General features: G+C 50.5%; 1 protein-coding gene across 1 annotated transcript; it reads right to left on the minus strand.

Moving 5' to 3' along the window:
• Positions 1 to 14,958: 14,958 nt before the first annotated feature.
• LOC120657249 (transcription factor ILI5-like) lies at positions 14,959 to 16,299 on the minus strand. Its single transcript, XM_039935536.1, has 2 exons — positions 15,954 to 16,299; positions 14,959 to 15,722 (listed from the first exon to the last, which is right to left on the minus strand). The coding sequence occupies exons 1-2, from the start codon at positions 16,062 to 16,064 to the stop codon at positions 15,567 to 15,569; spliced, it is 267 nt and encodes an 88-aa protein (XP_039791470.1). The 5' UTR covers positions 16,065 to 16,299; the 3' UTR covers positions 14,959 to 15,566.
• Positions 16,300 to 24,786: the final 8,487 nt, after the last annotated feature.

The following is a 24,786-nucleotide window of genomic DNA, read 5'->3' on the forward strand; positions in this document are numbered from 1 at the left end:
CAGGTGATTACAAGCAAAAGCAGAGTTCAAATTAATTTACAAACAGAGGTTAACACAGGCTTCCGAAATAATTTACAATAAAGTTTTACAATCTAGGGTTACATTTCAAACATCAGAGTTCAAACACAGCGGAAAGTACAACAAGTTTGAAACAAGCTTCGAAAATACAATACGGTAGATAACGTCGATGACAAAAGACGAGCTTCACATCTTGCCCACTGATGTGAGGCTCACCTGCCTGCACTTCACGGAGAAGACGGAACCCACTCGACCGTCCAACCCGGATGTAGAGGTTGACCAATCCAAGATGCGCAAATCTCCTCAAAGTCTTCCGGAACACAGCCTGCTCAGAAGGGTTGTAACCAAAACCCTGATGTCGGTACCCTATAACAGGGATACCCACTCCTACTGCGGCAAGGCAGGACTCGCGTAGTCATCCGTAACTACGTCATAAGGGGCGGAATAACCGGGCCCCACGGGTCCGGCCCTTACCTCACCAGGCCAACGGCCCCGGACCCGCTCCCCGCTATGGGACGGGTCCGGTGGCGCCACATGCCCTGGACCTCCCACGGGGTCCCGGACCCTCATATACTATCCGGACCCCTCAGCGGGGAGGGAACATACACCCCGCCTGGGGCAGGTCTGGAGCCGCCACGTGTCCGCAGGCGCAGGCAGGCGCGCGGCCGCAAGCTTCCTCGGGAAGACTCGCCCACCTACCGCGTTCAATACGGGAGACGTAAGTGCGTTCTGCCACAGCAGAGCCCGAGGCGACTTTTGCCAGGCTGCACTATTGATCGCGCGTTACCAAGGCACACAGTGAGCCGCTGGCGCCACCCACGCCACGCATGTCAGTCTGCTACGCCAGTTGGACACGACGGCTCGCCTTCGCCCATCATGACGCCTACGCGGTAGACCCAACAGTCTACGCCGCAACCTACACTACCTCAACGGGCGCCTAGCCGACGGGACAGGTGAATCCACTCCTCGGTCAGAGAGTCCACAGGGTGATGAAGCATATCCGGGGAGAGATTCTCGACCACTGTAGCACCACTAATGTCATCTGCGCAGTATACTATACATCCGCGTTGGACCCACCTGTCGGGGTCTCAACGCATGTGTGCGCGTCCCCTTGAGCTATAAAAGGGAGACACCCATTAGAGAAAGGTCAAGACCAAAGAGTTCCGGCAGAGGCCTTTACCCAGCATGGGCAGAGGATAGATTCATTCATATGCAAGAGCAATACAACTCACAGTGGATGTAGGGTATTACGCCCCGGCAGCCCGAACCACTCTAAATCCTCGAGTGTTCTTGTGTTCTTGCTCCCTAGGTAGACCTGCCGAATCGCTTAGCGCTTCCCCGAGTACTCACCCTCTGGGATTAGACAGGTGCACTACGCCACCCGGCTGTGGGTCTCCACAAACCACAACACCTGAGTACTCTAATACTCAAAGACTTACCCGACTATTGATATATACTTAGCCGACTCCTAAATATGCAAGGCTTTTGGCTCTGAAGTTCTTTTGCTGAAAAGCCACTAGTACTGAATCCTTACTTTCAATATTTTAGCTCCAATTAGTTTGATAAATAACACTAGATTTGCTTAAACAGCTAATACACACATGGTTGATCATGTTATCTTTTCAGGAAACCACAGTCATAAATCATATGCTCATAATTCTATTCTCATTTGATCCTTTACTACGATGTGACAAAGTGACCAAGGTTCTCATATCCGCGAGTCACGGCGAATCGATCCGATTTAACCTTGCAAGGTGGAACTAACACACACGTCACATATAGGCCCCGTCGGACCCTATGTGGCAACCCTTCACATATGCACACCGAATAGCCGAACTGCCCTGCGACCCGGGACTGCTAGCCCCACCGATACCAACGAAGGGTCAGCCATGAGTTTGTATACTAGCTCCACTGGTGAAGACAGTATCAAGTCTGCCTACCAGTGCACATATGGTACTGAGTTTACCGGTTTCGACTACCTCCTACTTCCGACATGTGGTTAGTATTGTTCAAACTTGATCAACACTGCCAACAACGGTACGGTCCTCAATCGACACAGGCGGAGGCTTACTTTCCATCCATTCCATATCCATAACCCAATCCATTTCCGCCCGGTCTCCATTTTTCCTTTCTTTTCTCCACAATTCATTCTCCGGTAACTATTCCATAAGTAACAAGACATATCTCTCGCGAGTGACAGGAATTACTTGGCTTCTACCGGGTTCCTAATTAGCAAAGCATTTCTAACGGTGCCTGTATACTAGTAGAGACTCATAGGTACCTAGGGAGAAACATGCATACTAGGGTTTCATTCAACTCCTAGAAAACTTAATGCACAATATTTAAATAATAACATAGAATACTAAAAATAGAGGTTATGCTCCGGGGCTTGCCTTGTAGGTCAGCGGGGTTAGCAATTTCCTCCATAGCTTGCTCAGCTGCTTCGTCGGCTTGCGGTTCCCCGACTTGCGGCTCCTGGATCGGCTCAGCGACCAACTCGTAGACGTCTTCGTTCGTGACATCTACACATATGAAAAATATGCCATGTAATAATTAAAATGGTGCATGAAATGATACGAGTGCTCATGATGCAATGCTATTACCGAAAGAAAGATTATTTGGCAGCGCAAAAAGGAAAACTGCGGCTAGGAGCGAAACACGTGCAAGAACTTAACTTGCAGACATAAATAAAGCAACAAAATTTAACTAGCATGAAAATACATTGATATTACATGCAAGAAAAAATTATTAACTTTTATTGCAAAAAGAAAATATTTATTTTTCCTCTAGCAAAATAAACTGAACAACAATAGATCCACAAATATGCACATAGACTATGCACCTGAAAATTTTTCAGTAAACTACACAGGTGAAGAGTAAGCTACCACAAAATTTTAAGGATTTTTAGACAAACACAACAACAGATACAAAATAAACTAGCCTAAACACAAACCAAAACTTTAGCAGGGGCAAAAGTGACATTTCACATGCATGACTATTTTTCCTCTGAAGATCTTGATTTAAGAAACCTAACAAAATTTAGTTTGCATTTTTCACATTTTTCTGTGGATTGTTATGCATTTATGAAATTTCAGCCGAAATAATGATTTTTGAAAATCAAAACCTAAATAGGGCTGACAGCCGGGCCCCACATGTCAGTGGGAGCCCAGCTCGCAGCCCTCCCCTGTTTTCAGCTCGCACATGCGCGCGTGGCCAGCCATGGCTGGCGCGGCGGCGGCACGGCTTGCCCCGTCGGCCCGCGGCTTGCCGGCGGCGTGGCCTGGCCCGCCCGCAGCCAGGGCAGTCCGGCGGGGCCGGCGCCCGCGCCGGCGCGGCAAGACCCGCGCGCAGCGCGTCTCGCGGCGGCGCAGGGCAGGGCAGCGGTAGCGCGCGGCCGTTCCGGCTAGCGCGGCGCAGGGCGGCGGAGGGGCGGGGCGCGCCCGCGACCAGGGGGCCCAGGCGGCCCTGGGGCGCGCCGCGAGCTCGCGCAGGGGCGGCCCGCGGCGGCGCAGGGTAGCCGCGGGGACACGGCGGCACTCCGGCCTGCGGCAGCGCCGGAAGAGGAGGGAAAGGGGTCAAGGAGGTTGAGGGTGCTGCGGGGGAGCTCACCGTGTTCTCGGATTAGACGGAAGAAGGCCGGGAGAGGGGGCTCGACGGAGGGGGCGGAGCTCCGGGGGAGCGGCAATGGCGGACGCGGTGAGGTCGGGCGACTCGGGGCGCGGGGAATCGAGACACGGCGGCGAGGGGTGGCCGGAATCGGCACCGGCGACGAGCTCTGCTCGGGCTCGGCTCGCCTCGCGTGCTCTGCGCGGCCGAGGGAGGGAAAGGGGAAGCAAAAACGAAATCGGCCAGTGCTCGATAGTGGAGAGCTTAAGCGGCGTTGGTTCTCGCGGGCACGGCGATGCGTGGCGTCGCCGGCTCTGCACGCCGCCGCTCAAGCAACAGCAGTGGAGCACAGTGACCACGGTCAAGGGTTTTGAGCCGATTTTGACTGTCTAAATTTCAAAATTTCATAATGGCACTCGAATTTCGGCCAAAATAGAAGTTGCAGAGGACAAGATGATCAACAAGATCATGGAGAAAAACGCGCTCGAACTCGGCTGAATGTAACTACACTGTGCAACTTGATTAGCGCTAATGACCTTGATTAACCCTGATTACCGACTAAACACTTGATTAGCGTCAAGATTAACACCAGGGTGTTACATATGGACGAAAATATTGTCGTTTTCCTTTCTCTTTATATTTTTCTTTTGCGAATGCAGTATTGTAGTCCCTCTTCGGAGGTTGGTAAACTAATTGAACACTTGAATTGCGAATCAACATTTCGTAGCTACGGCCTACGGGCGCATAAGGCAGCATCTCCAAGCGTGTAATGGGAGCCTTACTGCCTTAGGTAGAAGGAATTGAACCTTAACTTAACCCCCCCCCAAACTATAAAATCGGTTATTCTACATAATCGGTTTTGTAGTAGAATAACTGGTTTTGTAGTTTGGGGGGGGGTTAAGTAGTCCAGGTCCAGTAGTTGATGGGGGTTATGTAGACTTTTTCTACGCTGAAAGAGTGGGGTTTTTTTTCCAACGAACCCAATAGATATCTCAATTAGTACTAGGGCTTTTTCCATGATATTTGTGAGCAGTCTACAACTTTAAACACTATATTATGTGTATTTTAGGAGTACGAGGATCGGAACGAAAAACTCGGGGCAAGTTTAAAAATCGGGATGAGAGTGTGAGATAAATTTAAAGAGTATCATGTGCATTCTAAGGTATATACTTTGGTTGCGGAATGGAGAAGGTGGTCCGGCTCCATGCCTTGTTTGGTTTGCGGATAGAAGAACCCAACTGTAACGACCCGACCCGGGGTAACGGTTAAGATCTACTCTGCACGTTGAGTAAATCATACCTGCTAAATAACTCTCTTGCGCTTTCGTCCTCGCTTCGCGCAAAAGGTTGCAACCGGAGTTATTCAACTACCCTGGGCCTGGTATTTAAGCTGGCTCGTCCCTCTCTCAACTTCCAGTCTCGGACTATACTCCTGTCGCTACAGTATTTTTTCGGCGCTACAGTAGCCGAGCTACAGTAACCCGGGATTCGGCCCGGCCCATCTGTCCCGTTCTGTTACTATCACCCACCCTTTAGGATTCGACGCCCCCGTCGAATCATCGAACCAACTTAAATACCACCAGGATCTCCTCTCTTGGCCACGTCCCATACGTCTAGTGCTAACGGTCCCATGTATCACGTCCGTGCGTCCGGTACCGGCGCATCCCCGATGCCCGCGCATCTGTGCCCACACGCGCCCGCCCACATGCCGGTGGCATCTGTGGCCACACGCTCGTGTTCATGCCCGCGCACTTATGCCCGTATGTGGCGTGAAACCGTGAGAGTCGGCTCTGATACCACTGTAACGACCCGACCCGGGGTAACGGCTAAGATCTACTCTGCACGTTGAGTAAATCACACCTGCTAAATAACTCTCTTGCGCTTTCGTCCTCGCTTCGCGCAAAAGGTTGCAACCGGAGTTATTCAACTACCCTGCGCCTGGTATTTAAGCTGGCTCGTCACTCTCTCAACTTCCAGTCTGGGACTATACTCCCGCCGCTAAGTATTTTTTCGGCGCTACAGTAGCCGAGCTACAGTAACCCGGGATTCGGCCCGGCCCATCTGGCCCGTTCTGTTACACCAACCATCCCAGGGAGGGAACATTCGAACTATATTCGAGATGGTGTGGTTCCAAAATATTCAGCAGCGCGGATGAGTGGATCCGTCGAGGTGAGGCTGTGTGGCGGCGCAGGCGAGCGGCTTCGGCGAGGCTCCCCACAATCTCCTCCCATTCTTCTTCCCCGGCCGTTCCTCTTGGCCTGATGCTGTCGGTTCCTAACTTTCCATCAGCCTTCGATTGTGCTCATAGCCATGCCAAGCAGAGGCAAGGCAGCCCGGGCTGCACATCACAGGTGACGGCGCGAGCTTGCGGTGCTAGCCTGCAGGGAGGCGCGGCCCGGTGGGGCGAGCAGCAGCAGCAGCGCAAGCATGCAGGATGGTGGCAGGCTGCGTGAGCAGCAGCCGGGCAAACTTGCAGGACAGACGCGGCGTGAGCTTGCTCGGCAGCCGCACAAGCGCACGGACGAAGGCACAAGCCTGCTCGGCAGCAGCGGCGCGAATGCGTGTGGACAGCGGCGGCACAAGTTTGCAATTGAAAAGCGGCTGCCGGCAGGGGAGAAGAGATGTTCCTTTGACCGACATGTGGGTCCAGCGACGGTGGTTAACGGAGCTCCCGCTTCCTCCCACCAACAAAGAATCGAACCACTCTATCCCGCCATCTAAACACATAGCATAGAATCGAGCCACTCCATTCTACTCTCTCTGTTCATTTTTATTGGTTGCTCGAAAAACGTGATCCCCTCACAGTCATGGTTCCCTAGCGACGAATAAACCTTTGACTTACCGAATAATCAGAGGTCATGGCGGCTCCTTTAGAAAGACTAGCTTCTTCATTTTTTGAAACCGAACGGCTAGATACTTGATCGAGGTTAAAACGAGTCACTTTTGACGAGAGCATAGAAAAAAAAAAGAGAGCGACGCTGACACCAGAAGTTTTCTCGGTGTTGAAACGGCTGGCATACCCAAAGGCTGCCACTTGTACTCCGTATAGCTAAGCCATAGCCACCCCATTTTACAAGTACCGATCCGTACGTACGTGCAAATTTGCACACGTCTCGGCGTCGCTGCAGCAGAATTGTGGCAGCGTAGCCTTTCCTACCCCTAGCTAGCTTTCCTGCTTCTGGCTCGCCCTGCGATCGCCTCGGCGCAACTGCCGCGCGCGCGCAAGGGGAGTGGGCCGTGGTTCAGGTTCCGCCTCCGGCCTCCCAGTCCCGCCCCTACCGAGCGCTAGCGCGGAGTAGCCTTTTTCCGATGCTGTTGCCGCACCGGTAGGGGCGAACCCGTCATTGCCCACGACTTTTTAACCGTCGCCTCGGCGGCACCCAACCGCTCGGCTAACCGCACCGCAGACGGGGGCCGGGCCGGGCCCGGCGGTGGTTCCTGCTGGGGTTGCCCGCAGTGGGCTGCCGGCCGGCCGTTAGACGAGCCCCTCTCCCTCCGCCGGCGTGGGGCCGCCGAAAGCGCCCGGTCCTTCTCCCCCACTCGGCCACTCCCACCCGCAGACTCTGTGTGCTCGCAGCTCGCTCTGCTCCCACGACGCCGCGGCGCCTGCGCAGGCAGGGACGATCGGACGACGCGCCGGCCCGGCCACTCCGGCGACCACGAAACGCAGCCGCGTACCACCGCGGCACCACTGACGCGCCACATGCCGCTGTCCTTTTGCTTTGCGTTGCGCATCGCCCCTCGCCTCTGACGGTTTGACCATCACTAGCTACCCTGCCCTGCACGACCTGCACCTGGAGACCGATATCATATATATTACATATATACATATATGTATGTATATATGATAATGATATATTACATATAATTTTTTTTGAATCGAGGCCAGCCCCCATTTCCATTCCAAGAAACGGAAATACTGAAGTTTTGAGAAGAAGTAGCAGGAGGAGGTGAGGGATGGGGGAAGAGAGCTAGGAAAGACAGAACCTAGCGTGTGAAGCAGTTTGACCTGATTCAAGCCAACCACCCACACAAGGCCTCGGAGAAAGTACGGGACATTATTACAAACCCAAGTAGCAAGACTAATCCAAAGACCAAACGAGACAGCAACAAAGTTTGAACGTCACAAAAGATCCCCGGTACGAAGCGAGGCCTGTCTCACGCATCCTCCTCATCAGGTTCAGCATCACGTGCTTCGTCAGCATTTGCCGGTGGAGGAAGGATCAATCTTGTTGAAGAGCGCCTCTCGGAAGACAGCATCTAACATGCCAACGACAGCAGCAACCCGACTCCATCCTTGATCTGCGTCTGGATCTCCTCCTTGTGTAGCCCTGCCCAGTAGTTTAAGAAAGCACATGCATAATAGACAATTTCAGCAGGATGAGAAATCATCTTAGCATTGAAGCAAGCATCATTTCTAGTTTTCCAGGTCGCCCAACAGATGGCTGCAAGTAAGAAAGCATGGAAATGGCTTTTAGCTGGAAGCCAAGTTTGGCACCAGGCCCAAAATTGATTCAGAGACATAGGAATGTTAATAGCTCCAAGAGATTGAGCAACTATGCCCCAAACAACTTTAGTAGTGGGACAAGTGAAAAAGAGATGATTTAAAGTTTCCAATTCATTGCAGAATCTGCAGGAAGAATCTCCCGCCCAATTCCTTTTAACCATATTATCTTTGGTCAGAAGAGCACCTTGTTCCATTAACCAAAGGAAGATTTTAATCTTGTAGGGGATGTGAGCTTTCCAGATTCTAGAAAAAGAATCACAAGAAACCTCCCTAGATAATCGATCATAAACAGACTTCACAGTAAAGACACCTTTGGAGGACCACAGCCAAAATATTTCATCCTTATTTTGCGTTAAAGAAAAGTTCAGAGCCTGTTGTTTCAACAGCTCCCAATGATCATGAAGAATTGGAGGAAGCCATCTTCTAAAGGGACTATGACCATTTTTCCTGACAAACTCAGCCACAGAGATATGTTTACATTCATTTAATTCAAAAAGAACAGGGTACTTAAGGCAAAGAGGATCAGTTTCCAGCCAACACTCCAACCAGAACAAAACATTTTCACCATTCTAGATTACAGATTTCCTGCCAGCCAAGTAAATATTCCTAACTTTCAGCAAGTCTTTCCACATAGGAGAGTCATCTAATCTTGGTGGGATGGTGCTAATGGCCCTGTTTTTAATGTATTTAGTCCTGACTAAGGTCTGCCAAAGACCTTCTTCAGTTTCAAGCTTCCACCACCACTTGCAAAGTAAGTTCAAATTCATTTTTGTAATGTCTTTAATACCAATGCCCCCCATTTGTTTACTTTTGCAAATGATGCCCCATTTAATAAGATGATATTTCCTCTTAGCTCCCCCACCTTGCCAGAAGAAAGTTCTGCGTTGTTTATCCAACTCTTGCACCACAGATTTAGGCAGTAGGTACAGAGACATATGGTATATAAATGTGCTGGATAGAGAGGAATTTATGAGAGTAGTTCTACCTGCAATAGACATGGAACTCCCTTTCCATGTATCTAATTTCTTCCCATTCCTCTCAATGAGGTGTGCCCAGTCAGCAACATGAAGTTTACTGGGGCTGACAGGGACCCCTAAATACTTTATAGGAAAATGACCAATCTGACAGTTAAAAAGTTCAGAGAATTGCTTTTCCAACATATCATCACCATTAATCATTACCAACTCACTCTTAGAGAAATTAATCTTAAGGCAAGACATGATTTCATAAAAGTAAAGTAAAAGTTTCATGTTTCTGGCTGACCCCATATCATTCTCCAGGCAAATTATGGTGTCATCTGCGTACTGTAGCACAGCTACCCCATTCTCAATCAGATTGCTCGTTAGTCCTTTCACAAGGCCATTCACAAGGACCAGTTGACTTTGTCATATGCCTTCTCAAAGTCTAATTTCAAGACCACCCCAATGTTATTTTTCCTCTTTGTCTCATGAAGCACTTCATGCAAACCATCACTCCATTCATAATGTTCTTTCCCTTCATAAAAGCAGTCTGTTCTTTACAAATTAATTTTTCAGCATAAGGAGACAGCCTGATAGTCAAGACCTTAGTAATCCACTTGTAGATACAGTTGAGGGGACATATAGGCCTAAATTGCTGAATTCTGGAAGCATCAGAGATTTTTGGTAGTAAGGTAATAATACCATAATTGAATCTACTAACATCCAGCTTCCCTTTATGGAAATCCTCAAACATCTCCATGATATCAACTTTAATAATTTCCCAACAAGTTTGGAAGAATTCAATTGGTATGGCATCAGGGCCAGCAGCCTTATTATGCTCCATTTGGAATAGGGCATACTTAATTTCTTCTTCAGAAAATGGTCTACACAGGAAATCATTGTCTTCTGAAGAAATTTTGGGGGCATCATCCCATAACCCTGAACTCAGAGAGATTGTACTACTGGATGCAGGTCCAAAGAGAGACTTATAGTAATTTGTTGCATGTTCAAGTAGTTGTGGAGTACCAACAATTTCCTGATCCCCATCATTAAGAGAAATGATAGTGCTCCTTCTTCTCCTTCCATTAGCAATTCTATGAAAGTAGTCAGTGTTATTATCCCCTTTGTGTAGCCAAGTCTCGTGAGATCTCTTGAACCAGTAGAGTTCCTCCTCTTCCAAGATATGTAGAAGATCACTTCTTAAACTACTCCTGAGAACATGCTGGTCATACGATAAACTGGATAGTTCTTCTTCAATTTCCAAATCATGCAAATCAGATTGAATTTGTTATTTCCTTTTCCTTCTTTCTCCCTGAATATTAAAGCCCCAACCTTTAAAGAATTGTTTAAACTTCTTGAGCTTTAATTGGATTCTGTCAAAAGCAGAATCTGCATGACAGGGGGGCAACCAAATTTGCTCAACTTTACTTTAAAATCACTGTGAGACAACCAGGAGAGTTCAAACCTAAAGGTCCGAAATCTCAAGGGAGGATTGAGATCAGTGCACAAAATGAGGGGGTTATGATCTGAAACTTCCATAGGAAGTCTTGAGATAATAGAACCAGGGAAATAAACTTCCCAATCCTTGCTGGCTAGGAACCTGTCCGGCCTCACCAAGGTTGGGTCAGATTGATTATTAGACCAGGTAAACTTTCCATTGGCCATATGAATATGAATCAGCTCATAAGCAGAGATGATTAAGTTAAAGCAATTTGAAAACCTTCCTACCACCATAGGCTTGTTCTTCTCAGAAGGAAATCTAACAAGATTGAAATCTCCCCCTAAAATAAAAGGATCCCTATTTCTGCTACAGAAAAGGGCCAGTTCACTTAGGAAAGCATCTTTCCTCTCATCCTGTGCAGCACCATACACTGTAATCAGGTTCCATTTTACTTTCATTTGTTTGTCCCAAAGATGCAATTGCAACATAAATTCACCTTCAGAAAAGGAACCTACATCAAAGTGCTCCACACTAACTCCAACCAGAATACCTCTAGATCTACCATTAGAGGGAGTCCATTTCCAAAGATAATTGTTCAAAGGATCAAACTTCCTTAACACACTTTCCTCAATATGCTGTTGCATGGTCTCTTGGAGACCAAGAAAATGGAATCTATGTTCAGATATCAGGTTTCTTATAAAGGAGGAGACACCTTTTTTCTTAATGCGCCTACAGTTCCACATGAGTCCTTTCATTTTCTTTTCTTGTTAATATAAGATTTTTTTTGGTAAGTGAAGGGCCATGGATTCCTTGGACACCTTCCTTACCCATTATTTTAAGAGAAGGGATTCCCTTACTCTTGTCTCTTTTTTTTATGGCCAGACAGGGATAGTCTCACAACTGGCTTAGATTTTCTTTTGGGAGTAATAACCACAGGCTCATCAATTTCAGATACTTCCTCAATCAATTCTTCAAAAGAGGTCTCCTCAACAGGAGTAGAAGTTTGACTAGCACCTTTATTAGATAGAGCATGCCTAGCAATTTCTACGTCTTTAATCAAATCAATGCTAGAAAAGTCTGATTGATCTATATGAACACCCATCAAAGTAGAAGTATCCATAATAATGGAATCAGCAAGAACAGCAAAAGAATTATCAGAGTTAAGGTTAGTACCTTCAAGATTTCTTTTCTTGCTGGTGATGACAGTTTTATCCTTAGTGGTCAGAAGGAAGTCTTTTTGAAGCCTGCTGCACCTTCTTCTATCTTCTTTATATGGTAGCATCTTGGATGGACCACTAACCATGAGCTCTTGTGAGGTAATTTCTGAGGATTTGGACAGTTCAGACTTAATGGCTTTGGCCATATCAGAGTCAAAGGTCTGGACACCCCCATCTTCAAGGAGTTCAGTGAATCTCTCTGCAGCTTTCTGAGCAGCCTCTAGCTTCTTGGCCTTCAGAATCAACTTGTGATTTTCCAGTATAGTATTATCTTCGAAGTGCATGAGCCTTACATCCCCATATCCATGTTTTAAATCAGTTCTTTCCTCTTCCTCCCACAGATCAAAACTATGATCACTACTCTCCTCAGATTCATCCACAGGAGTATCACCCTGGGCATAAACCTTTCCATCCTCAGATTCAGCAATGATATTTTTCCCTTTTTCCATCACCTTATCCACCATAAGATTCAGAGCATGCATCTTACTAGGAGCAGAGTGGGAACCAGCATATCCTTTCCCAAACACTGTACTTGGGCCAGAGCCCATATGAGAAGGATCATTGCCTTTTGAGGTTTCCTCCATCCTGGGTTTTTTGTTGCTTGCCTGGTTAGAAGGATCACCAATTGTTTCTCCAGATCTTAGGGGAACCAAAGAAGGGTTATCAACCACCTCCCTTTCAAAAAAGAAATCATATATTTTCAGACCTAAAGTTCCTTCAGCAACTGCAGGCACTCTGGATACTTCTCTGCAGGCCAGCTTGATTCTTACATGCTCGGGTCTGAATCTGAATCTTTCATCGATAGCCAAGACTTTTCCCATCAGCCCACCAACTTTTGCAATAGCTTGATTATTACATATATGATATGCATATATATATATATATATATATATATATATATATATATATATATCGGGGCTGCTGGAGTCGACTGCAGTAGGACTGGGACTAGCGCCTGCGCCCCGCACATTTTCCACTGGCGCACGCGGGCGGTCGCCTGGCGCCGGAACGTGTACGCAGGTCGTCGCGGTCCTGTCGCGCGTACATGCCAAAGTACGTACCGGTAGTGCCGTGCTGGGTCAAAGAAGGGGCAATCATTTTTGGCTGGAAAGCTGCAGCTGCTAGGGGTGCAGCTGGCGCCGAGACTTTTCGCAGCGTGTGTCAGGAATATCGTTCGCAGATGCAAGCGGATTCGATCCGGCCGGTAGAGCTCGCTCTTTACCTCCCAGCATGCAGATGAGTGACACGCAAGTAGTAGTATGCAACGGGAGCTGCTCGACCTTTCTTTCCATCGGGTTTTCATCGGATGAAAAGAAAGGGCAGTAGGAAGAAAGAAAACCTCTCCCTCCGGCGGCTGAACATTTTTCACGGAGGGCACCACTTGCAACTGCAACTGGTGCCGCCGCCGATGGCAAACATATGATGTAGGCTGGTCCATGGCCTAAAAGTGCCGCTCGGGCAGAGATTTACTATGCCACTTTCTCATGTGAAAAGATGCCTCTGCCAGGCAGTCGTTAGCTTTGAGTGGTCAGATCTTGACTAGCCGGCCGAGGCCGCAGGGCGCGGGAGCAGTGCTCGCTCGCACCACACGCAGCTGGTCCTCGCTCTCGTCCTCGCGTTTTTTTTTTGACCGCGCGCGGAGGCCGTACGCGCCCGCGCAATAGTTCTATTCACACGCGAACTTGGCTGCCGCCCCGAATGGAGCCTCCCGGACCGTACCTCCTCCTCTGCAGTACTGGTAGCTAGTGGTAGTTACTGCACCGCTCCCTAGCTCGCTGCTGCTTCTACTCCAGCCTCTACGGACTACGGCTGCACTAGTACTAGAACTAGAATAGATCGACCAAACGCTTTACCACTACCACGCTGCCTACGTACCTAGCTAACTCAACCAAAACTACAACGACGAAACTTCCGATCCATGGCAGCCAATGGCATACGTGCTCGAATGCCCCAGAAAGATCGACGAAGGAAATAAAGAATGCAAATTCTTACCCTTTTTTCTTTTCTTTTCTTCGTCGTGTCCCTGGTCTCCACTGCTAGCGGACTACTACTGTTGGCGCCATGTGGGGTTCCTTGCAGGGCTTAGCCATGGTGCCGGCCGGCCGGGCCGGGGTGCGTGACCGGCCATGCATGCCATCGTCTACCATCTTAGCGCGCAAACGGGTCTTTGCTTTGCGATAGGTCACATGCGTCCATAAATAACCCACCCCCCTTGCAGGAGATGATCGAGCGGCACTGTTCACGCGTATGCGCAAGAGCCGTGCGCGTTCCGGGCTGCCGCGCCGCGCCCCCGTTTGCACGTTCGCCTGCTACGTTGGATGTGGCCATGGTAGTTTGGTGTGCAGCCGAATCGAACCCGATCGAGAGATAGGCGTCACACACACAGTGAACGAGCTGAGCGCACAGCAAGAAAGGCCGCCGCACCGGCGCCTTTTGCCGGCACTGGAGGAGCGAGCTTGACTTCTCGCCGCCGATGGGTCTCGACCGCGGCATGTGGGCGCGCGCGGCGCCGCGCCGAGGGATCGGTCTGGGGAGGGGTCGTCGTCGCCGGACAACGGCCTCGCGGGCGCTACCGGCCGAGAGAACCGAGGCACGCAGTTGACGCGGGCCGTTTGGTTTCCTGATCCGCCCGTCGACCGGTTCCTTTCACGCCGGCGAATTAAGAGGAGGCCTCAACTCGACAGGTCCAAGTGGGTGGGAGCTAGGTACGGTCGACACGCGCGCGGCTGGCACGGGGCTTTGTCACGACGCCCGGCATGCCGCTAGTAGCGTGCCGTCGGCGTCCATGCACCGATCGTGTGCTCGCTCGCCGTCGTCGTCGTCAGCCGTAGCTAGCTAGCTAGCTTCTAGCTACTGGTAGTGGTAGCATCACAGCAGCCGAACGCAAGCGTCGTGAGCGTGACAATGCACACGGCTTGCCAATGCAAGTAGGGTTGTTGCAGCGCCGCACTCTACACTCGATCTCTCCAAGTAAACGGGGGCGTTTCACGTGCCTGCGTACGGACAGCACTTAGCCGGGAGCACGCACCAGGGAGCAGTTGTAGAGCCATGGATCGGAATGGAAGGCAGCTAGAGAGGCGAGCGTGAGAGTAGGGTATGTACGTACTTACACAATACACACACAGCTAGCGGCTTTTGCACACCTTTGGTGAGCTAACCATGGCATGGCATGAGTGATGAGAAAAAACAATTATATTGAAGTACTTTCTCGTACGTCGCAAGTAATTAAAGTGGTTAATAAAAAGCTGAGGCAGGCAGTACACCATGACAGATGATGATAATCAATTTGCTCTAGGTAGTAGTGGTCGGTCGGTTGTCTGAAGAGAGCTAGCCAACTCGATCCAAGCCACCGACTAAATTTACAGGGATAACAATACAGCCGGGCATCAAAAGAAGAGCTAGCGCGGAGGACGACAGAGAGATCACATGGAGAGGGAGCGAGAGGAGGAGGTCGGCGAGCGAGCTAAAGTGAGGAGGGTGGATAAAGCTTAGCTTGCTTAGGCCCTAGCGCTAGTGTCCTAGCTAGCTACCCGGTGGAGCTTAGCAGCAGGGAGATCAGCATACGCGTGCGTGCAGCTAGTACATTTTGGTATGGGGGGCTAGCCACATGATCTCAGATCTAGGGAGATCGATCGACAGGTAGTGAAAGGAAGAAGAGAAAGATACACATATTTGTAGATATATTATATATATATATACCCTAGCTAGCTAATTGAGCCCGCACGTGGCCGGCCGGGGAATGGCCGCGGCCGTCGTAGTCGTCGCCGTTGACCTCCTCTCGCGGCCGGGCCGCGCCGGGGCCGCCCGCGGAGCGCACGATCAGGAGCGAAGGATGCTGCGGATGATCTCCGCGCCGGGGCTGTTGCTGTCCATGGTGGACATGAGGTTCGAGAGCCGGTCGCTCAAGTCGTCCACCTCCCGGTGGAGGCTCTTGATGTAGCTGCACGTCTCCTTGAGCAGCTTCGTCGTCGACGCCTGCATTACACGTCCACGCCAAGCGCAGTGTTAGACGCTTTGATTGAACAGAAAAAGGAGAACAGGCGCAACCGCCAGTACAACAAGGAGCTCTCTGCTGCTAGGTGCTAGCTAGCTGCATGGTATGAGCAAGAGGGCACCATGCGACGAGAAGCACGCGCAGCGAATGTATGATGCGAGGAACTGAATGCGAGTCGAAGGGTCGGTTCGCAGCTAGCGGCGACGACGCACCTGGCCGGAGCCGCGGCGGCGGGAGCTGGGGAGCAGGGCCTGGAGCTTGGAGATGAGCTCGTTGATCTCGTCCTCGGAGATGTTGCCACGCGACGACCTCCGGCTCGACATCCTCGCTCGCTCGGCTCTCTCGCAGCAGGATCGGAGGCTAATAAGCTTGATGTAGAAGCTAACTAGCGTCTCGTGTGCGATGACCGGTGGCTTGCCTTGGCTGGCTAGCTGGCTGGCTGTCTAGCTAGCCAGTGATGAGAACTGGATGGGAAGCTGGTGGGTTAGCCGCTGGACTCGGAGGTCGTCGCTCTGCAATAGCTGGAGGCCGCCGGAGTGAGTTGTGAGGGAGACAGAAAGGGAGAGGGCGCCTTTATAACGAGCTGGGCGGGGTTGGATCCAGATTGGGGCGGATGGGAAGCGGATTTCATTTCGTTTGTGTGTTGTTGTGGCGGTGTTTGGTTTCTATAGTCATTTTTTTGCGCATGTTTCCCGAGAAAAAAATCTCGTATGCATGGAGTACTAAATGAAGTTTATTTGCAAAAAAAAATTTAGGGATGAGTGTAACTTTTCGAAATGAATCTAATGACAGTAATTAATTGATCATTTGCTACAGTGATGCTACAGTAGCCATCCTCTAATCACGAGATCAGATTCATCTCGCGATTTACACAAAGAGTTATAGAGGTGATTTTGTAATTAGATTTTATTTAATACTTTAAATTAATAGTCAAAAGACCAAAAAGTTACACCTCAAACCAAACACGGCCACGAGTGCAGGAAGAGAGCAGAGCGGTCGCCGCCTCTCGACTCGACTGCGATGAGAGAGAGATGACAGAGGAGAAGAGGGAGGGGAGGGCTGCTAGTTGGGCCCCGCGTGTCTCTCTCTGCCTAATCACCGCGGAGACTGCTCCCACGTATGGCCCACCGGTAGGCGGCAGCCCATGGGCCCCAGATAGCTATAATATGCTACGATCACCCGCCACTTGCCACGTGCCCAAGTTGAGTTGCCGCGGTGCTGCATTCATTCACAAAGAAGGAAAACCTTCAAAGGAAAACAAAAAAACATCAAAGTAATGGGAAAAAAACTCTCGATCGCTGGATCCAACGACCGGCACCCATGTTGACTTGTCGAGTGTTGGCCGATCGATCGGCAAGAACAAAAAAACAAAGAAAAGAAAGAGGGTTTGGTTGCTCCATGCTCAGGCGGTCAGCCCCCTGCTTCGTCACTAACGCCGTGATCGATGCTACTGCAGCCAAGCCCACCTTTGCTGCTCGCTGGATCAGATCACAAGTTCAAAAAAAAATCAGAACCTAGCACCTAGCATTATGCTATATACTACTTACGTGCAGCAGCTAGCACAACGACTCTTATCTAATCATCGGGAGTCTTAAATAAAACCGGATCAAGTTTCACAATGTCTGTCTGCTACTAGCTAAAGAAAAAGGCCGGGTCGGGTCGAGCCGCAGCATGGCAGCAGACTCGAGAGATGCCCTGTCGCACCCTGTGTGCCCTGTGTGCCCTGAATCTAGTTAGCGCTAGCGGCGTACGTGCGCAACCCTCCATCCCCGCGCCTGATGTCCGCAGACTCTCTCCAGCGTCGTCGCCACACCACACCGCGCTATTTTTAAGCATCCGATCGAGCAGCAGAGGAGACAAAAATACGGTGTGGAACACTAGACCAATGGCTTGCCAGCCTAGATGCCACGCCACGATAATCAAGGAGCGTGATCGGCCGCACGGACGCTCGAGTTTGTCCGGCTCGCTGCGCCAGCCAGCGTGATGCATGCGCCCGGGCTGTGGCCGCGGGAACCCCCGCCGCTGCCATGTCGGACGGGTTGGGGGTTCGATCAGGCAGCAGGCGCGGCGTGCGCCAACCCTTTCACGTCGTTTTGACGTGCGTACGGTGCGCCCCGGGCTCGGGCAGAGTCAGGCTCATCCCCCGGCTGGCCCCGTCGCGTCGAGAGCGAAGGAACATGTGACTGTGCATGTGAGCGCGGCGCGGGCGTTGCCGAGGCGAGGGCTCGTTCGTGTCGTCGTGGAGCCGTGGAGGATGCATGGGCGCGCGTGAGAACGAGACACGGCCACGACACGGGGCGCGCGGGTGGGCGGCCGGTCGCGCCGGGGGCGGGCGCTGCCGGGCTGGCCGCCTCTGCTTCGCTAGCGTGATGGGTGGGAGCAGCGAGCGACGAGCCAGGCGAGCTGCGGCCTGTGGGGCGAGACGTACACCGCGCTGCCACTTGTGGCGGGGGGAGCTAGGCCCATGTGTGGGTGACGGCGACCCGGGTCGGGCGCCTACCCACCGGCCGGCAGGCCGATCTGATGGGTCGGCCGGTCATGCGGCCCTGGCGTGCGATAGCGTTACACGGCACGTACGCCTGTCGCGCGCCGGCCGCGGTACGCGCACGCCGCCCGTCCCTGCCTGCTGCGCAGCTGCGGAGCAGAGGCGCCCTCCGGCCAGCATGGATGTTTCTTTCTTTCTTACAGGTACGGCGGCCCTAGCTAGCTAGGTACTAGTACCTGTCCATTTTCTTCTAGGCTCTATGTACAACGTGTGGTACTATAACAGGGCGGTGAGGTGACCGGACCAGCTAATAAGCTAGCTAGCCGAACAGTGCGGAAAACGGCCGATCAGTCGGGGGGAGGAGTACCACCGCCCGGCCGATGCGTAAATGCTGACAACAAACGAACGTGCCTGTCACTCCATGCAGACATGCACCACTGGGGCGTGCTGCATGTCTACGGCGCTAGCGAGCAGGCCCAGGCTCTATTTTTGACAAAGCCGCAACCGGACCGGGTGCCCCTCTCTCTCTGGCCGTTTAGATTACAACTCGTAAATCAAATCTCGTAAATACAAAAAAAAAGTCACATCAAATATTTATACACATACATGGAGTATTAAATAAAATCTATTTATAAAACTTTTTACATGAATGGGCTGTAAATCACGAGATGAATCTAATGGGCCTACTTAATCTATGATTTGCAACAGTGATACTACAGTAACCATCTGCTAATTATGGATTAATTAGCATCATTAGATTTGTCTCGCGATTTATAACCCAGTGCAAAAAATTTTGTAAATAGAATTCATTTAGTACTTTAAATTAACAAGATTTCATCGCAAAATTTTTTTATGTTTCATCTAAACACGACCTCTCTCTCTGCTTGGCACGCACACCACCACTAGGACTCTAGGAGGCCGCTCACATCACAGCCTCTATCTCTCTGTCTCACGGATAATGCGTGTGCGGCGGAGAGGGTGCAGGGCGGTACCTCTGCTTTCTGGATCCTACCCCCTGCTGTTGCCAAAACCGGTTATTTCCGGTACGCACGCGGTCGCTGTGCGCGCAACTGTAGCCTCTCGCGCGCGCGCGCGCGCAAGCCCGTCAGCAGGCAGCAGCAGCGAGCAACCGCCGCGCGCGTACGTTAGGGTGTGTTTAGTTGGTAAATTTTTTATTTGGTTTTTGATACTGTAGCACATTTCGTTGTTCTTTGATAAATAATATTTAATTATAAATTAATTAGTCTTAAAAGATTCAGCTCGTGGTAATCAGTTAGACTGTGTAATTAGTTATTTTTTCAACTGCATTTAATACTTCATGCATGTGTCTGAAGATTTGATGTTACTGATAATGTGAGAAACTTTTTGAAAACTTTTCGTTGTTATGCACACCCTACCGATCCATCCTCGGTAAGCTTGCCGGCCGGCCGGGCGGGCCTAGCAGCCAGCAGCCTAAAGGCGAGGCGCCCGATGCAATGCAAAGATACGGTGGTACGGCAAAGGCAAGGAACAGTCGCGTGTGCGTTGTGTGTGGGTGCCCCGTGCCCGGCAACAACGGCCGGCCGGCCTCTGCAAAGTCGTGCTCGATACCACTGTACGTAACGTCCTCGCGCCCCCGCCCAAAAAGCCTCGGCTCTGAAAAGGCAGCCGGCGCAGAACGAAACATCTGCTGCATGCATGCCATCTCGCAACTACTGACCCTGTTTATTTTCCCTCTCTTCTAGCATGCATATTTTCCGAGAAGAGAATCTCATATGTATGGTGGTCTAAATGAAGTCTATTTGTAAAAAAATTTCAAGGATGAGTGTAACATTTCGTGACGAATCTAATGCCGGTAATTAATCGATGATTTGCTACAGTTATGCTACAGTGACTATCCTCTAATCGCGCGGTCAAATACCTCATTAGATTCTTCAGGGTTCCTAGCGCGGTGGTTCTGAAATTGGTTTTGTAAACTGACTTTGTTTGACACTATAATTAACGGTCAAAATACGTGCTACCCGCTGCCTCAGTTATTTGTGCATGTTCAATTAGTTAGGCCTGTGCCGTGGCAGGCAGCAGTTACAACATGTCGTACCGGCCGCGCGGGGCGGGGAGGCCGTACCACCACGTACTGGGGTGCTCCGACATAGGGTTGAAAACGGCACCGGAAAATCCCGTCCCGACCGGCACCGTTTCCCGGCTTAACCGACCGTGAACCGTTCCCGCTGGAAAAACAGGAAAACGGGAAAACGGGCGGGAACGAGAACGAATTCGGTTGGGGTGTTTTCCCGATCGTATTCGCGGTTCCCGTTTTCATACAGGAAATTCCCGCGGGAAATTCCCAGATTTATGTAGCACAATCATCAATTGAGCCCACAGCCCAGAATACCCTCCGCAGCCCGCAGGAGTCAAAGGCCAAAAGGCCCATAACCAGCCCAGGCAACCCGCAACCCCCCAAACCCTAACTGCCTATCGCTATCGGTGCGCACTCCCATCCGCCAATACCCATTCCATCCGACCCGACCCTGCGTCACTACCCCTGCGACCCCGACCTAGCCGCCGCGGCCGCACCCCAGACGTCGCCCCTTGCTGCCGCGGTCGCGGTGCGCCGGAGCCGGGTGGCCGCCGCAATGCTCGCCTGACGCCTCTTCCACCCGCCCCGCAGGCCGCAGCGGCGCAGGCGCGCAGCCCACTGACCTCCCGCCGTGACGCCGTCCACCACCGTCAGCCCGTCAGGCGTGAGCGCGTCCCCATGCGGCCAAGCCAGGCGCGTCCGCACTCCGCCATCGTCAGGCACGTCCCCCGGTCGCCTCGTCCGTCGTCCCGCCGTCGGCCGTCCCCAATCTCTGCGTGGTCCGCGTCCACGTCCAAGCAGCCAGGCCCCTCCACCGAGCTGCCAGACGGCCAGAGCCAGAGCATGGCTTGGCGAGTGACGAGTCACGAGTCGACGACATGCAGCCGCCATCTCGAGGTTCAGCAGATGCTTCTACTTCTTCGGCCTCAAAGCGCAGGCTTTTACTGGAGCCTTCATCTCAAGCGCCGGTGAATGTGAATAGCAGCACACTAGATGCTACTACATTTCCACCACCAGGTACTCAACTACTGATTAGTGATTGAGGCATTTTATTTTTTGCAGATTAGTAGATAGGTGTGTATGTGACTATGTATGTATATCAGTAGTTGTAGTTCAGCTGAGGTGTAGTCATTTTAGTAGATAGATCAGAAATCTATTGGTGTACACATTTTGATTTTTTGCTATATTGGCAGGATCTAAGAGGTCAAGGGCAGGAACTGGAAACTCTAGTAAAGATCTTGGTTTCTGTTTGTCTGTAGCATCTGCAAGTGCAACTCCGGCATCTAGCCCAAGCCCAGCAGCGACTGATGCAACTTCTATGCCTTCTTTGCAAAGTGGAGGTGGTATTGATGGGATTTCTTTGCCAAGTGGAGGTGGTACTGATGGGATTTCTTTGCCAAGTGGAGGTGGCGGTGGGGCTGCTGGTGGAAGAGGAAGTAGTGGTGGTGCTGGTGGAAATGAAAGTGGTGGTGCTGCTGGTGATGGAAGTGGTGGTACTGCTGGTGGAGCACAATTGCAAGCACAACAAGGAACTAATACTGACAATGCCATCAATGTTGAGGATGATGCGGGTCACATTGATGGAGATGGGCCGCCTGCGAAGAGACAGAAAAAGTGTACTTCTAATGTATGGCAATACTTCACCAAGAAAACTGTGGTAATTGAGGATAATGGCAAGGTATATCAGCAAATATGGGCACATTGTGACTTTCCTAAATGCAAACACAAGGGCAGATGTGAGAGCAATTATGGGACAACTGGTTTTTGGACACATTTGAGAGTTGCACATAGCATTGTGAAGGGTCAGCAGCAGCTCAAGGCGGAAAAGGATGATGGAAAGAACATCACTACTGTAATGCCTTACAGGTATGATGAAGAAGCTAGCTTGAGGAAGTTTTACTTGGCAATAGTCATGCATGAGTATCCATTCAATATATCTGAACATCACTACTGTAACGCCTTACATGGTATGATACAACAGATCTGTTAGTTGACAATGGCGATGACGAACTAGAGAACTACTTGTATGAGAGTAGTGGACTTGAAGGGGACGATATGAATGAGTTGGACAAATATATGGCAGATCCACCTTTGAGACTTAGTGGTCATTTTGATATTTTGGCATGGTGGAAGAATCAAATTGATGAGTATCCTGTTCTAGCAAAAATAGCTCGTGATCTTCTAGCTGTGCAAGTCTCTACCGTTGCCTCTGAATCTGCCTTTAGCGCTGGTGGACGTGTTGTTGATCCATTCCGCAGCCGCTTAGATCCTGAAATGGTTCAAGCTTTGATATGCATGAAGGATTGGGTTGCTGCAGGAAGAAGAGGTGAGCTGTGATTTTGTACAATTTTTAGTGCTGTTCAGATTTAATTTTTACCATATCTTGGCTAATTCATGTATCTTGCTGATTTTCAGGTAAGAGGGTTGGTTCAATTGTTGGTGACCTTGAAGTTATAGAGGTCCTTGCAGAAAAGCTGAAGCATGAGGTACATTTTTTTGTCATCATTTTTTTGTGACCATTGCTTGCTGTCATCATTTTTTGCTCACTGTAATATGCTTTCATCATTTTTTTTCCTTACTGTAATCATTTCTTGAAGTTGCTGTATATGCCAAGAATATCCTTTGATTGAATCTATTTATTTTAGGATGATGATGTCGCAGACAGTGATGGAGAAGAAGTTGATGGGCCACTACCTAATGACGGGGGTTTCTATGACTACTAGCCTACTGTGATGGTCTGACGGAGAAGAAGTTGACTACTACCTAATCATTTCTTGAAGTTGTGATCTGTTGGCCTTGGCTACTAGCCTACTGTTGCCCAATGTGGCATGTACCTTTTTTTATTTGCACCTTTGAAATTTGAACTGAGTTCCTCTCTTCTGTCGTGTGGCCTGTGGGGCTGTGGCCGTGTGGGTGTCTGGATGATGCCGTGTAGTGGACAGAGATAATATGACTATGTTGCATGCATGTGACGTGTGGGTCAATGGCCAATGGGTGATGGAGATAACCTGTTGGCTGTTGCCTGTTGGAGACTTGAATGGTGCAGCCGCAATGATATTTGTTTATCAAATCATCTATTCAGTATATTTTGTATGTGAATGATGTATGGTTGTAACTATTGTGTCGAGTTAAACGTTTTGAGTGGTTACATGTATTGTTACCGATTTGAGTTACCGCTTCCCGATTGTAACTGATATGTTCCCGACCGATATATTCCGTTCCCGATATCTCGTAATACCGCTTTCGTTTCTCCGTCCGGCTATCCCGTTTCCGTTCCCGGCAAAAAAAAAACAGGAACAAGAATGGTTAGGGTGTTTTCCCCCACCGTTCCCGACCATTTTCAACCCTACTCCGACATCTGGGGACCTACGCGACGCGTGGTGACCACTGACGGCCGGTAAAGCTGCGGTCTGATCCTGTGGTAGTTTCTAGGGAGCAGTACTGGTGGGTACGTAGGGTAGCCATTGGCGGCCAGCTCGTAGTGCATGGTGGTGGGAGCCTGGGAGGGAGAGAGAAGCAGAGGCCAGAGGGAGGTAGGGCAAGGCAAGGCGATGGGCCAAGTTGCGCGTCGCCGTCGCGGTGTTTATTGCATCTGCATGGGGGCGGGCGGGGCGCGCGGAAGGCCGCCGTGGGCTCCCACACGTGCCTGTGCCCGACGTCACAAGCAACCGCCTCGGCGCTAGCTAGCTCTTCGTATCCCTTGGGCAGTTGCCGCGCAGGTGCTCTCTCCTACCGCAAGTACCCGTACGTGTAGGGCTTGAACTACTAGCTAGCAAACGCAGCGCAAGTAGCCGCCGCCGCCGGAGCTACACGCGCGGCCGGGGCACGCACGCGGTTGCTTGGTCCTTGGTACCGCCCCCTTCCCCGGTGGTTGTGTGTTTGGTCGGCCGGGGTGCCGGCCGGTACGTGCATGTGGGGTGCGTTGCCTTTGCCCAGCGCGCGGCACCCGCGGCGTGAGTGTGAAATATCTCACCTCCGCCAAGGTCAAGGCGGGCCGGCCGGTAACGAGCGAGCGAGCAGCACAAAATGTTCGTGGATCTGAATCATCTGATGATGGTATCATTACGTATCTGCCGTACGTGCTCTGCGCTGTTCTTGTTTCTCACGTAATCCTACGGTGATCGATCGAGGTCGTCACCAGCGAGCTGGGATTGAGGCTAGATCAATAACTTTATTTCCAGTACTTTCCTGTATTTCACAGGATATTTATATATGACTACCAGTTTATTTTAATTCTAGACATATAGCTACTCTCTGCGTTTCAAATTGTAGATCATTTTAATAAATTTAGATACATAATTTTTTCATGTATCTATATATAATAATATATATCTAGATGCATATAAAAATTATAAATGTAGAAATTCTAAAATGGCCTATAATTTGAAATAGAGGAAACACAACGATTTGACTGAACAGCAGTTTTGTTTCTGGGCTACGGATGGAGGAGAGTATGATAAGGTACTCCACCAAGGTTGTGTTTTGGATCGGTGCACGGTCGTCG

The sequence above is a fragment of the Panicum virgatum genome, chromosome 1N (assembly GCF_016808335.1).
Source record: "Panicum virgatum strain AP13 chromosome 1N, P.virgatum_v5, whole genome shotgun sequence".
NCBI classification, from domain to species: domain Eukaryota; kingdom Viridiplantae; phylum Streptophyta; class Magnoliopsida; order Poales; family Poaceae; genus Panicum; species Panicum virgatum.